This window comes from Camelus bactrianus, chromosome 1, assembly GCF_048773025.1.
Source record: "Camelus bactrianus isolate YW-2024 breed Bactrian camel chromosome 1, ASM4877302v1, whole genome shotgun sequence".
NCBI lineage: Eukaryota > Metazoa > Chordata > Mammalia > Artiodactyla > Camelidae > Camelus > Camelus bactrianus.
Genome location: NC_133539.1, coordinates 16,372,161 through 16,384,832, shown reverse-complemented (window position 1 = coordinate 16,384,832; position 12,672 = coordinate 16,372,161). Strand labels below are relative to the sequence as shown.

Sequence of the window (12,672 nt, the reverse complement as noted above, 5' to 3'; positions counted from 1 at the left end):
CGAACTGTCAGACAGTGGCCTCTGGAGACCACTTTATTGTGAGTGGTCAAATCTAGAAAGCCGCGTAAACTCGTAAATAAGGAGAAGTCTGTAATTGTGGGCAGGGATGGATTGTTAGAGCTCTCACTAAGAAAAATTGTACAAAAAAATCTTACTTTTGTACATTTTATAAAATATGCTCAAATTCCAAGGCTCTCTGCACCTCACCCGCAGGGCCTGAGGAGGAGTCCATGCAGGGGAGGACCCCAAAGCTTAAGCCTTATTAAACTCGTGGTCAGTCCGCCTCCCTTTATCTGGCTATTCGTTATATTTTATAAGTCTTCAAATTCAGAACATGATTGAAACATTAGCAGTGCTCTATCTTTGTTTGAGAAATACAAAGATAACTTCATTTGCAGATGGTAAATTTTTAAAAATTGCTGATAGTAGAGGATCTTTTTGGTACTTTCTATGCTAATCCCTGTGAAAAACAATTTGCATGTTCATGCTTTCAAAAAATGAAAAAAAATTTTTTTTATTGAGTTATAGTCAGTTTACAATGTTGCATCAATTTCCAGTGTAGAGCACAATTTTTCAGTCATACATGAATATACATATATTCATTTTCACATTCTTTTTCACAGTGAGCTACCACAAGCTCTTGTATATATTTCCCTGTGCTGTACAGTATAAACTTGTTTATCTATTCTATATACACCTGTCAGTATCTACAAATTTCGAACTCCCAGTCTGTCCCTTCCCAACCCCCTCCCCCCTTGGCAACCACAAGTTTGTATTCTATGTCTATGAGTCTGTTTCTGTTTTATGTTTGATTTCATTTGTCTTCTTTTTTTTTTAGATTCCACATATGAGTGATATCATATGGTATTTTCAAAAAATCAAAAATTTTGATGCAATAAACTGTTGTTAGTGATTCCTGAAATTCACTCGGTAAGGCAGAGAATAAAGCTCCTAAAGTATAAAGAAAGTTTGAAACAAACACCGTTATAGAGTTGGGGGTGGAGTGGCTTAGTTATAGAGTGGGGGAGGGAGAGGGCTTGGTAGATGATAGAAAGCTATCTTCTCACATATGTTGTTAAGTGGGTTTATGAATATCAAATGACTGTAGGTAACCATTTCATTATTCCCTGACCCAAACAGCCATTGACTCGTCTGTGCTGTCAGCTTTAGGAGTGCGTTAGGACTTCTGTGCAGGTTTGCACAGCTTGGAGATTCAGAACCAGAGTTCAGAACCCAGATTTAGAAACTTGGTTTTGGCTATTTGCTCAGAGCTGATCAAAATTCTGGAGAAATGATTTACAATGCCTGCTCTCAAAAATTATTTATTTGGCAATTACATTAGTATACTCATTGCTGCTGAAAAATGCAGGTGGTGGCTCTGGACTTAATCTTGAAAAATTATATCAAAGTTTAGGAGTTAGCAACCATAATTTTAGATTAAAAGGTAGTGAATAATCTTAAAGTGTCACCAGGCTCTCAAAGCTTGATGCACCATCTGTACTTAAAGACGTGCCTGAGACACAACCCAGAGCACGAGTCAGTTAGTGAAGAGAGACACGCGGGCTTGTTATGATCCACCTGTCCCACCGTACTGCTCTTGGCCATCACCCCATGTGTCTATTTTGATATCTGACATCTTTAGTAACAGTTTCTTATTTTACACTATCAAAGTGTTGGGACCATTGTTTCCTGGCACCTGAACCTGACCCTGAACCAATGAGAGCATGGAGTGGTTAGTATCCATGCCTTCCATTGAGTATGTGATTCTCATTAGCATCAATTTTGGAAGATGACATTTCTTCATCTTGTCTTGAGAGTCTGCTGGATTTGAGTTGACTGTTGTTCTCTATCTAAACTCTGGAGTTAATGCCACTGGTGAACGAATTGTGTCTGGCTGAGGTCGTCACTTGTCGAACACCAAAGAAAGATCTCAGAATGCTAAAATGGCTTCTTTCACGTCCTAGTGGGGAGTACCTGGTGAGAAGTTAGCCACTGATGGCTTTCTGATGCTATTGACCACCATTAATTCCTTGAAGATATGCTTGAAGGACATTTCTCTGAAAATTTTGAGAATTGATCTTACTGGAAGAAGTTAATTTATTTACTTCATTTTGAATATCACCTGAAAAATTTAATCATCCAGTTGTTTGGGTAACGGAATGCCCTGAAACTTTCCCTACATTTACTAACGCATATAGTTTCATGAAAACAACTTATACTCAGTTCCAAAATACCAGTTTTCCTCCTTACATTCAAATGATTAAAAAAACAGAAAAGAGGAGGAGGCATAAAGCTTTTGTGCAGTAGATGATAAATACACAAGGCTTATTCAAGTTAATTCACTCACCATAAACATTTGCCCATTAACACTTTCTCTGTTAAAATGGCTATTTGTTATATACTCCCTGAATAATATTCTTGCAACCCTAAATATTGATAATGGATGTGAAGTTCTTTGCCGAGTGTCTGAGAGTACCATGTGTGACACTGCTTTCTCACGACGCCTTGCGCTGACTTGAGAATGGGGGGCTGCGGGGGAAGTGCAGGGTGGGAGGAGGACTAAACTAGCTATAGATCGGTGCACATCGTGGCTTCCCTGCTTTGGAACGTTGTGACCTTGAGCAAGGTACTTAACCACTCTCGATCGTCACATCTGTCAAATAAGGATATTAACAGAGTGGAGTCTCATCTTTGTTGGATGCCAGGTTCCTTAAGGGAAAATTTATTCATTGTCAAAATCACCCTGAAGTTCTTTAGGGCATCATGAACTCACATCATGATGATGTGTAACTCATCAGGAACTCACATCAGCCGCGGGTAGCTCCAAAGTCAAGCACATCTTTTATTCCCCCTTGCACTTTGGTGAGGCTTCCCTTTCTCTGAAAATAGGATGTCAATGTCTCGTTAAAAGGAAGGGCTAGAATGGCCAGTGGCTAGAAGGACCTGTCTGACTGTGTGTCTGTCTCTCTCTCTCCCTTTCCCACACTCTTTCTCCCTCCTTCAGCCCTCCCCCGCCCCCCGCTATTCTAGACCTACTGTTGCTGAATGACAAGAGAGTTAGACTGATGAGTACATTATCCAGCATATCCTAACTTCTACCTCATTTGGGTTACTTCTATCCATATAAATACTTATCCATAATAAGTCCCAGATGGTATTATTTTGTTACTGCTAGCCTTGTGGGTCTTCTAAATATTTTTTTACTATAATAATTGTACATAAGTGATTATCAAAACCATATGGCTATTAAGTTTTATTTTTGAAAACTAATGAAGTAATTTGTATCCACTGTCTTTATAACTTGTTTTTATGCATAATATTCTCTGTCATATACTTTTAAAACAAACAGAAAACCTCTATAACATGTCAATCTTTCCTAGTCATGTTTTCAATTAAAAATATTAACTTAAATAACACTTTTATAGTAAATTTTTATATTGTGGTAGTGTGAATACATATTTATTCTTAGACAAGCCAAATTATTTTAGATGTATGATCGACCATATAAGAACTTTTATTCTTATGGGGGATGGGGAAAGGAAACATAAAGGTTTTATTTGACAAGGAATTACTTGACTTGGAGTTTTAGCAGTCATGGAAATAATAATCTCTTAACCTCATTTTATGAACTTCTGCCAGAGATTTTGGAACACATCTATAACTATGAAAGATGTTTCGTAGCTAACCTTAAAACAGTTGTTGACCTCAACCAGTGGACCTACATGACAATTTTTTGTTTATTTTTCTATTTAACTTACTCTGGAAAAGTGAAGGGAAAAAAAAAATCAGTTCAAGAAAGCAGCCGACAGAGACTGTTTCTGACATCTGCTCGTGAAATGTTGATACAAAATCCAACATTTTGTTTTCATAAAAAGAGTTACTGGGCACAAGTTAGAAAAATAAAACTGAATTCTAAGACTTAAAAAGGCTGAAACAGTAGAAATCTTACACATTTTTTTTTAAGATCTGGAAATTTATGTTTAAATAAGTTCAACATAAATGACCACACTTTAAAAAATGTTTTTACTTAGTTAAAGGCAAACTTTGAAGTAAATAGAATTAGAGGAAGCAAGGTAGGTAGGAGAAGATGCTAAAAATCACAGAAAGAAATATTTAGCTACCAAGACATGCTATCTACGTCTTGACTTAATACAACTAACCCCTGTTACAACTTTTTTGCCTTCTTAATTTTCCTAATTCAACCAATCCTCTCTTTCTTTGTGTCTGGGACATGTTTTTTGTTTTTTGTTTTTTTCCTTTTCAAATATATGCATGTAACAGTTATGAGGGAATTAATAAAATGCCTGAAGTTAACAGCTGTAATTTTTCCATAGAACTTTAAAAGCGATTTTTGAAAATTTAAGAAATCTCTCAAGGGCAGTTTTAGCAAGTAGAAGACTGGAACTGACAAAGGCGGAAAATGGCTCAACCCAGTCGTGAATCTTCCAGCCTCAGACTGGACCAACATTTGCCTCAAATGAAAGAAGGCCCAAGTCTCCTAAAGAAAATAAACATTCTCCGCAGGCCGTGCGGTGCTGGGAAGGTTCAAAGCTATGAAGTGAAGGGAACAAAGATGAGCTTTTCCTATTTTGCCAAGGCTGTCTCCCCTACTGGTTTCTAAGGGATTTGAATCTTCACTGTTTTGTCTAAAAAGTGTACTACAATAGTTCAAAAATCACAAGAAATGCCTGTCATAATTGGAAAGTCTCTGAAGGCACTAATTTACACATCATTAAAGGAGAAGAGAGACTTTTTCAAAGTGTACTTCAAAAGTGTCACAGAAAAATCATTTAGTATTGGAATCATTGGCAAAAACATTCAGCAACTGTGTCATTTAAATGTTGGTATAATTCAACAAGGACTCATGAGGCCCAGACTTTCCTCCAGCTCATTTAAGAGGATTCTGGCTTGGCTAACTTAGTCTCTTCCCTTCCTCTGCTCTCTAAAAATCCAAACCCTCCCTCTGGACTCTATGAAATAAAATTGTGGAAGGAGAGGAGAAGCTGGAAAAGAAAGGCATGAGGTGGTCAGGGAGGGGTTCAGAGGGCCATGGGTCATATGCTAGAATATGACAGAAGGATATGGAAAAGGGAGAATATAGTATGTTAAAAGACGTCTTTAAAAGATTTCATGGGTTTTGAAATACACAAGCCAAAGAGCTATTGTGAAATTACTCTTTGGTGGCCCTGGTACTTCTCAAAGGCTGAGCCACATGGGTTTCTGCTTTATTCGAATATATTGAAAGTGTCAATAAAAAATACCAGTTCAGCTCTACATTCTTCACATAGATACAAGATTTGCCAGTTTCCTTTATGCAGATGTTTGCACTTGAGAGATATGTGGAACCTAAATAGTTTAACAAGGTTGAATGTTGGAGCTAGACATTTGAGGTTTGTAGATTTTTCAGATTTTTAATTTCACAATTAGATTTGCTATCCAGGCTTCCAAGGGAGAGAGAAGAGAGGGAAAAATTATCAAGAATAGCATGTTTTCTTCAGGAGAGATGTAATCTAGCACAGTGGGAAACTAATTTACATGTCACTGTCCACATAGATGAGTGATTCAAAGATGCCATGTCATATGAAAGATTTTTCTCTCCTTCCCAGAAGTGCAATAAATTATTTGATAATAAAGAGATTCTGATCTCATAGGAACTTTCAAAATCCTTCAGCTCATGGTTCCTTGCCCTCCTTAAGTCTATTTGTTTATTTCTATTCCTAGGTCTTCCAACCAACCTAGCTGTAAGTCTAGAGCAGTGGTTCTCAACCAGGTATGAGCTCCCCATCCCATTCTCAGGGGACATTTGGCAAAATCTAGGAACAGTTTTGGTTGTCATGACTTGAGGTAGGTGGGTAAGGATGCTACTGGCATCTAGTGAGTGGAAGCCAGCAATACTGGAAAGCATCCTGCAATGCACAGGACAGCCTCGCACAACAAAGAATGATCCAGTCCCAAATTTCAGTAGTGCCAACACTGACAAACCCTTGTCTAGAGCCTTCCCTCTGAGATTTGCTTCATGTCCTACCCTTCCAGTCACAGTCTGTTAGCTTCCACCTTCCTGTTATGCTTCTGAGCCAGTCCTTTGCCTTCACTGGACCAAGGCTTTCCACCTGGCCTCTTTGTCCATCTGCAGTCCTTCCTCATAGTTCAGCTTGGGGGGATCGTGATTTGGGGCCCAGTATAGTATAATAATAAACAATGTGGGCTTTGGGTATAATTTGGATAAGTTCAAGTCCCAACTCCACCACTTACTACTTATATAACCTTGGCTAAGTTTCTTACCCTCTCTGTGCCTCAGTTTCCTCACCTGAAAAAATGTGGATTAAAAATGGTACCCTACCACAGAGAGCTGTTGTGACAGTTAAATGTGCTAGTATTTGTAAACCTTTGGGAACGTTGCCTAACACCCAAGTGCTTAATAAATGTTAGCTGCTTGCTTTCTTTCTCGAAAGCCCACTAAGTTCCACGTCCTCCAACTCACTTCCTCCTCTCTACCCCGAGTCCAGGAAGAAAGTATATTTCACTCATGATGGTTTCTCTCAAATGTTTGCCGAAGCTGTGAGTCATTTCCATTTTCCTCATGGCCAGGATTTCTAAATGTGGAAAGGCAGGAAGTACTCTGCTCTTCTCTCTCTGGTTTTGGCTACCCACATCCCCTCCCTGAGGCAAAGAACACTTGGCAACATGAAGGTGGGCAGGGCAAAGAAGAGAAAGGGCAAATATTTCAAAACCTTGTCCTGGATGACACACAATTCTCAGTCTGTAGGTGGAAACTGATGAGTAAATGGATGAGAGAATAGGTACCTCATGGCCGATGCCTGATTCCCTAGCATGGGTGACCACGTGGATTGTGGTGCCTTTCACAGTATTGGGAATTGCAGAAAGAAAACAAAGTTTGGGGACGAGCAAAGTTCGGTGTTGCCCATGAGTTTTTTGGTGCTTATAGGAAATGGAGATACAGAAACCCAAGAGAAAGAGGAGTTTATGGATCCAATCTCAGGAGAAAGATTAGAACTAGAAGTACAGATTTAGGGCTTTTCAGCAAATAAATAGTAGTTGAATCGATAAGAATATAAAAGATTATATAAAAAGGAGTTAGCTGAGTCAGGAAAGCACTTTCTGGATGAATGGATGAAAGGATAAACAGATGGATGCATGGATGAGCAGAACAAGGAGGAAGATAACACAGAGGCCGAATGAGGACCAGGAAAGAATTATGTCACAGAACCCAAGGGAGTCAACAGAGTCAGATGTTACAGAGATCAAGTAAGATAAAAACTAAAAGTGTCCGTTGAATATGGCAATAGAGACGTCATTTTTGCCTTGGTGAAAACAGGGTCATTAAATTATATGAAGACAGAAGACAGAGGTAGCGTGAGAAGAGAACTAGTGTTTCTAGTAAACTGCAGAAATATATCTTCAAGAAATAACCTTCTTTACAGTTTTATGATGAGTTTAATTTGGTCTTAGGTTATTTTATATATGATTTTTTTGGGTGGACAGTGGTTGGATTATTCTTTTCCTAAATTGTTTCCTCAAATGATCAGCAAGAATGCTTTACATTAAAATAATTAACACCAATCCAGTATGGTTTACCTGTGACACCTTCCCCAAAGAGTTGCTTGCCTCCTGGAACTCTTCATTAGCAGCATTTTGCTCTGAGCCCCACTTCCTGGATTCTTCTCATTAGTAGACAGTAAGGAGTGGTCTCAGTCATTGGCTCAACAAATGTGTATTGTGCCTTGCTTTAGGCCAGGCACTGTTCTAGGTGTTTGGACTCCATCAGAGAATACAATACAAAACCTTGCCTTTATAGCATTTATATTTCAGAGGTGCACACTAATAGGAAGTGACTTAAATTATTTTTAAACATCGTCATTCACTGGACCATCGAATGACATCCGTGAAGTGAAATAACACAAAATGATACACATCAAAGATGGAATGAGAAAGTTTTAATTCCTGCTACTTTATCGTTTAAGTCTTAATCCTGCCTATCACACCAAGCCGTTTTGATATTGAATTTTATCAAATTTTTTTTGAAAGTACATGAAAGCACTTTTTAAAATGAAAACTTCTGTATAAGTCTAGGAGAGTGATGATAATATTGTCACCATCATCATCATATTAGACCCCATTACCCACCATAGTCTGTTAGTCATTTCAATCCTATAGACCAACCCTGGAAAAACATTGAAATGTTTTGGTGGGGGGGGGGAACCTAAAGATGTTCTGTTTGCATTTTTCATCATAATGTTATGTACAAAGTTTATAAACATTATATATTATGTGTACATTTCATAGTCAAACATATGTTAAATGACTCATTTCTATGTGATACAGAGATAGGGATAAGTTTGCTAAGCAGCTTATATTAATATATAAGGCACTAAAATAATGAGCTTTTATTTGCAGGGAGCTATATTGATGACACTAATAAATTACATATTAGGCTGAATGATGGATATAACCTCTTGTTCCTGCTTGTGACAATGCAGTGTCTGTAGGGGCGGGGAGGGGGTGAAAGAGATTCATGAGTTCTGCTTTGGGAAATGCTTGAAGGGCAAAACTACAATATAGAAGATGGAAAAAAAAAACCATAGTTTGTCCTGGCTCGTCCTATTTAGATACTTTAAAACTTATGGGGTATGAGTTGTGTGAAACTGTTACGCAGCTTCAGGCCTGTTTTCTCTAATCTTGCATCCCATTCAAACATTCGAAAATGCCCTTTTGCACTGTTTTAATTATCCTATCTGTTTGAATCTTTCAGATCATAAGGCCTGTGGATTCTCTGCCCCAAAAGATCATCAAGTAGTCACAGCGGTAGAGTACCAAGGTAGAGTACCTTACTGATCTTCATGGGCTGTGTTGTTTAAAGACCTCACCGGGGTGGCATGTGTGTCTGTTTGTGAGAAACCTCCACCTCCCTTCACACTGACTCCTCTGCCTCAAAGGCTGCTTGCTCCCTGCTGCGGTTTCCACCTGAGAACTCTCTCTCCACCTCCTCAGTGGAAATTCTGGATATTCCACGAAAGACCTGCTGTACAAAGAAGGTCTCTTATTACATAAAGTACCTGCAACAAAGCCAGTCTAATTTGTAAAACTGGGAGGCGAAGATCTCGCAGTTTCCAGCCAGCTAGATTTGGCAAAGGGAAATTAGCATTGCAAACCCTTTGTATTTAAGATACAAAACTCTATGTATTTAAGGTAACATTGATATATCCTATTTGGAGGTAACATTTTGTTATTTATTTTAGCTGCTTAAAATATTTATAAGGGATGAGTTGGTATTTAATGGGTATAAAGTATCAATTTTGCAAGATGCAGAAGTTCTGGAGTTTGATCGCACAATAATGTGAATATATTTAATGCTACTGAACTGTATAGTTAAAATCATTAAGATGGTAAATTTTAAGTGATGTGTATTTTATTACAATTTAAAAAATCTTGTAAAGCTCTAATAACCAAAAAGAATTATAAGCTTTTATAAATTTACTTCAAATATTGACAGACTACTACTTTTCTGAAGGATCTTTTACCTAGAACACGTTAATAATAGTGGACAACCAGAATTACTGTTTGTTAAATATGATGCTTCTTTAGATCGTAAGCATTTAAGAAACAGGTTTCAAATGTCCAATCCCTCTTCTTCAGGCATGCCTTAGGTTCTGGAGTTGGAGAGAGAGAGGTTTGGAGTAAAGAGACCAAGATTAAAAAAGAGGGCTGGGGTGAGGAGGAATTAAATGAACTGCTATTTAACCAGTGCTTTCAGTAGTGCCTGGCATCTAGTAAGTTGTTCTCTGTGCTTGTTAAGTAAAAATATGCTGTAATAAGAACCAGCCTGTCATTCACTTTAAATAAGTATTTAGGTTAATCAGTTTCTTTTAAGTCCTAATATTTTACATGTTTAAGCTAAGAAAACATTTACTCTTCATCAGGAATTAGTCTGAAATGGGGAGAGGCGGGGAAAAGGAATTAATGATTGGAAGTAATTTGGGAGAATGGAGTGCTTATAGGGAAGACAAACAGGGCTGGGTGAGGTGCCCAAAAGGAGACTGGAAGAGCCAATGACTGAGCACAGTGCGAGGAAAAGGTAGGTCAGGATGTCCACGTGGGACAAAGGAAACGAAGTTAATTTCTCCTACTTTTATTTTCCGGGAGGTTCTTATTGTTGGGTCCAGCTGGATACTGTGCATATTCGTCCCTGGATCCCCAGGCCCTATGCCAAGATACCTGAATTAGGATGCCAAAAGTATACTCTTGAGTCTTAACATTACTTTAAAAAAAATGTATTAAGGAGAAATTCACATAACAAAATCCATCATGTTAAAGTGAACAATTCAGTGGCATTTATTACAATCGCAGTGTTGTGTGAGCACCACCTCTATCTCATTCCAAAATGTTTCCATTACTTTAAATGAAAATCCTGTACCTTTTATATCACTTTAAAATGTGTGTTTTATTTTTAATATAGAAAATCCTTCTATATTTATTGCCATCAAACATTGGTCTTTTTTACTCCCAAATAAGTGTTTTCTATTTTTTTGGTTTCACCTCTGCTCCTTTTAATTAAAAATTACATTTTGATTCTATTTTATATGTGCTCCAATCATTCCAACGTGGCTTCCCAGAAAGCAAAATTAATTTCTATCTTCTTCCACATTTCAGGTCTAGGATATTTTACACAGTAACTTAATTTTACTTAAAGTCTGAAGTATTTTATGATTTATGTATCTGCAGATGTGTGTTCCCCCCAATTCATTCAATTTTTTTGTCTCTTGTCTCTCTGATGCCAGTAAATCATAAATTAATTAATTCCTTCTTTTCAGTATGGCTTTTCTCTATCACTTCCCACAGTGATGCCAAAAGCAAATCGAGTAAAATGAGGTCTGCTCTGCTAGGCTTATAAATAACATGAGTCGCCTTACGCAGAGGGTGTTCAACCCTGAGAGCGATAAATCAGAATTTAACAGCGTGCTTTTCTTCACAGAGGTAATTTATGCTAATTCTTCAGAGCTACTTTGGTAGTCTCCATTGTCTTCTTGCATTATGTAAGATTTTTGATGATTTTTAACCTGAGCACAGAGAATAAAATCAAATGAAAAAAAAAGAACATTTGAAAAAAATCAAATGATAGTCAGCAATACAGAATCTTAGAAAAATTAAAATCCCTAATGATTCTATGTGACTCCTCAAAGTGATTCTTTTGCTGCATGTTGAGAAAATGCGTTTTCTAAACAAAGAATTCTCTCTTCTCAATCCAGACTGAAACAGATATTTTTGGCAATGTAATGATCATCTTAAGAGAAAAACTTAGCGCATTTTTTTTGTGTTAATATGCCTGCTTGGAGAAAGTATGACTTATGTCTGTATTATTTTCTTTGTCTCAAACACAGGCAACATTTTAGTTCAGATTTGAGTAATTTGGGGGGGAAATTTGTGATGGTATTAAGTATGGATTTCTATCATGTCAAGACAAGCTTACAACTCTAAGTAAGAGAAGTGCCTCATGGGTGAGAGTGATACTGACCATTTACAGAGCATGTACTTTCTACAAAGTACCATGTGCACAATCTTTACACAACTTTGTGGGATGTGTACTGTTGTTCTAATTTTACAGCTGTGAACATAATCATGTCTTTTTTAAAAAACTTAAACAATTTGCTCAAAATTACTCATCTAGTTTATGACAGAGGTCTAACTCCAAAACCCATGCCTTAAACTCTATTATGAATATGGTATAGTAACCCTGGGGGCTAGATACAGAAATTCTGCTGGCCAGAACGTTGAATTTTGGCTGAAATAGAAAGGAGAGTCCATGGTAGCTGGCTCTAAGTTCACTTAGTTCTTTTTTTGAGATGTTGACCCTATGATTCCAGTAGATTTACTATTTCTCACAGTTTTGAAGGTCAAGGTAGTCCCCTGCTTGGAACACTCCCAAAGAACCACATGGAAAATTCTAAATTCAAATTCCTTCTTTTAAAGTCATTGGTCAAATGTCACCTTATAAATGAGCTGCACTTTGACTATTCTGTTTTTTTAAATCGCACCCCCGTCCCCCAGCATTCCCGAACTTCCTGTACTCTGACCTACTCTACGGTATTTCCATAGCCCTCATGACCTTTTAACATACTGTACAATTCACTTTATGTTGTTTCTTCTGTGTCTGACCCCCTGCAAATTGTAAGGTCCCAAAGGGCAGGGAACTTTGGTTTGCTCCCTGTTCTAGCTGGAGGACAGTGTCAGACACACAGCAAGTACCCAATATATTTTGGACAAACTGAGTAGACCATTTCTCCACATTTTATATGGTCAATGAGACTGAGGCTGGAGGGGAGTGACTGCACTCAAGAAAACCATTGGTTACATTTTGTAATATAATTTCTGCAGAGGTTTTCCACAGAGCAATGAGGATAGGAATCAGGAAGAATTCACAAAAAGGAGTGTGTGTGTCTAGGTAAATATATGAAACAATGTGATTATTTGATAAATTTATTCCTAAGACCTAGGAGTATGGGCTAAATAATGAGTGTGGGTGTGTGTTTAATTGTTGGAAACTCAACAAAATACGGGAAGGAAACCTATCTAAAACTCAAGACTCCGGAAAACCACCGCCCATTCTCCTTAATCAACAGAACAGAACTCTGTTTCCTCAGACAAGTCCCTCAGCAC

At 37.7% G+C, this 12,672-nt stretch overlaps 1 protein-coding gene across 2 annotated transcripts in view; it reads left to right on the top strand.

Annotated features, from left to right (window-relative positions):
- Positions 1-12,672, top strand: part of JAM2 (junctional adhesion molecule 2) — a 50,353-nt gene that overhangs the window by 20,028 nt on the left and 17,653 nt on the right. For both annotated transcript variants that reach the window (XM_074361222.1, XM_074361213.1), the window contains exon 2: positions 8,771-8,836. In XM_074361222.1, the coding sequence (XP_074217323.1) occupies positions 8,771-8,836 (66 nt within the window). The remainder of the gene's footprint in view (positions 1-8,770; positions 8,837-12,672) is intronic.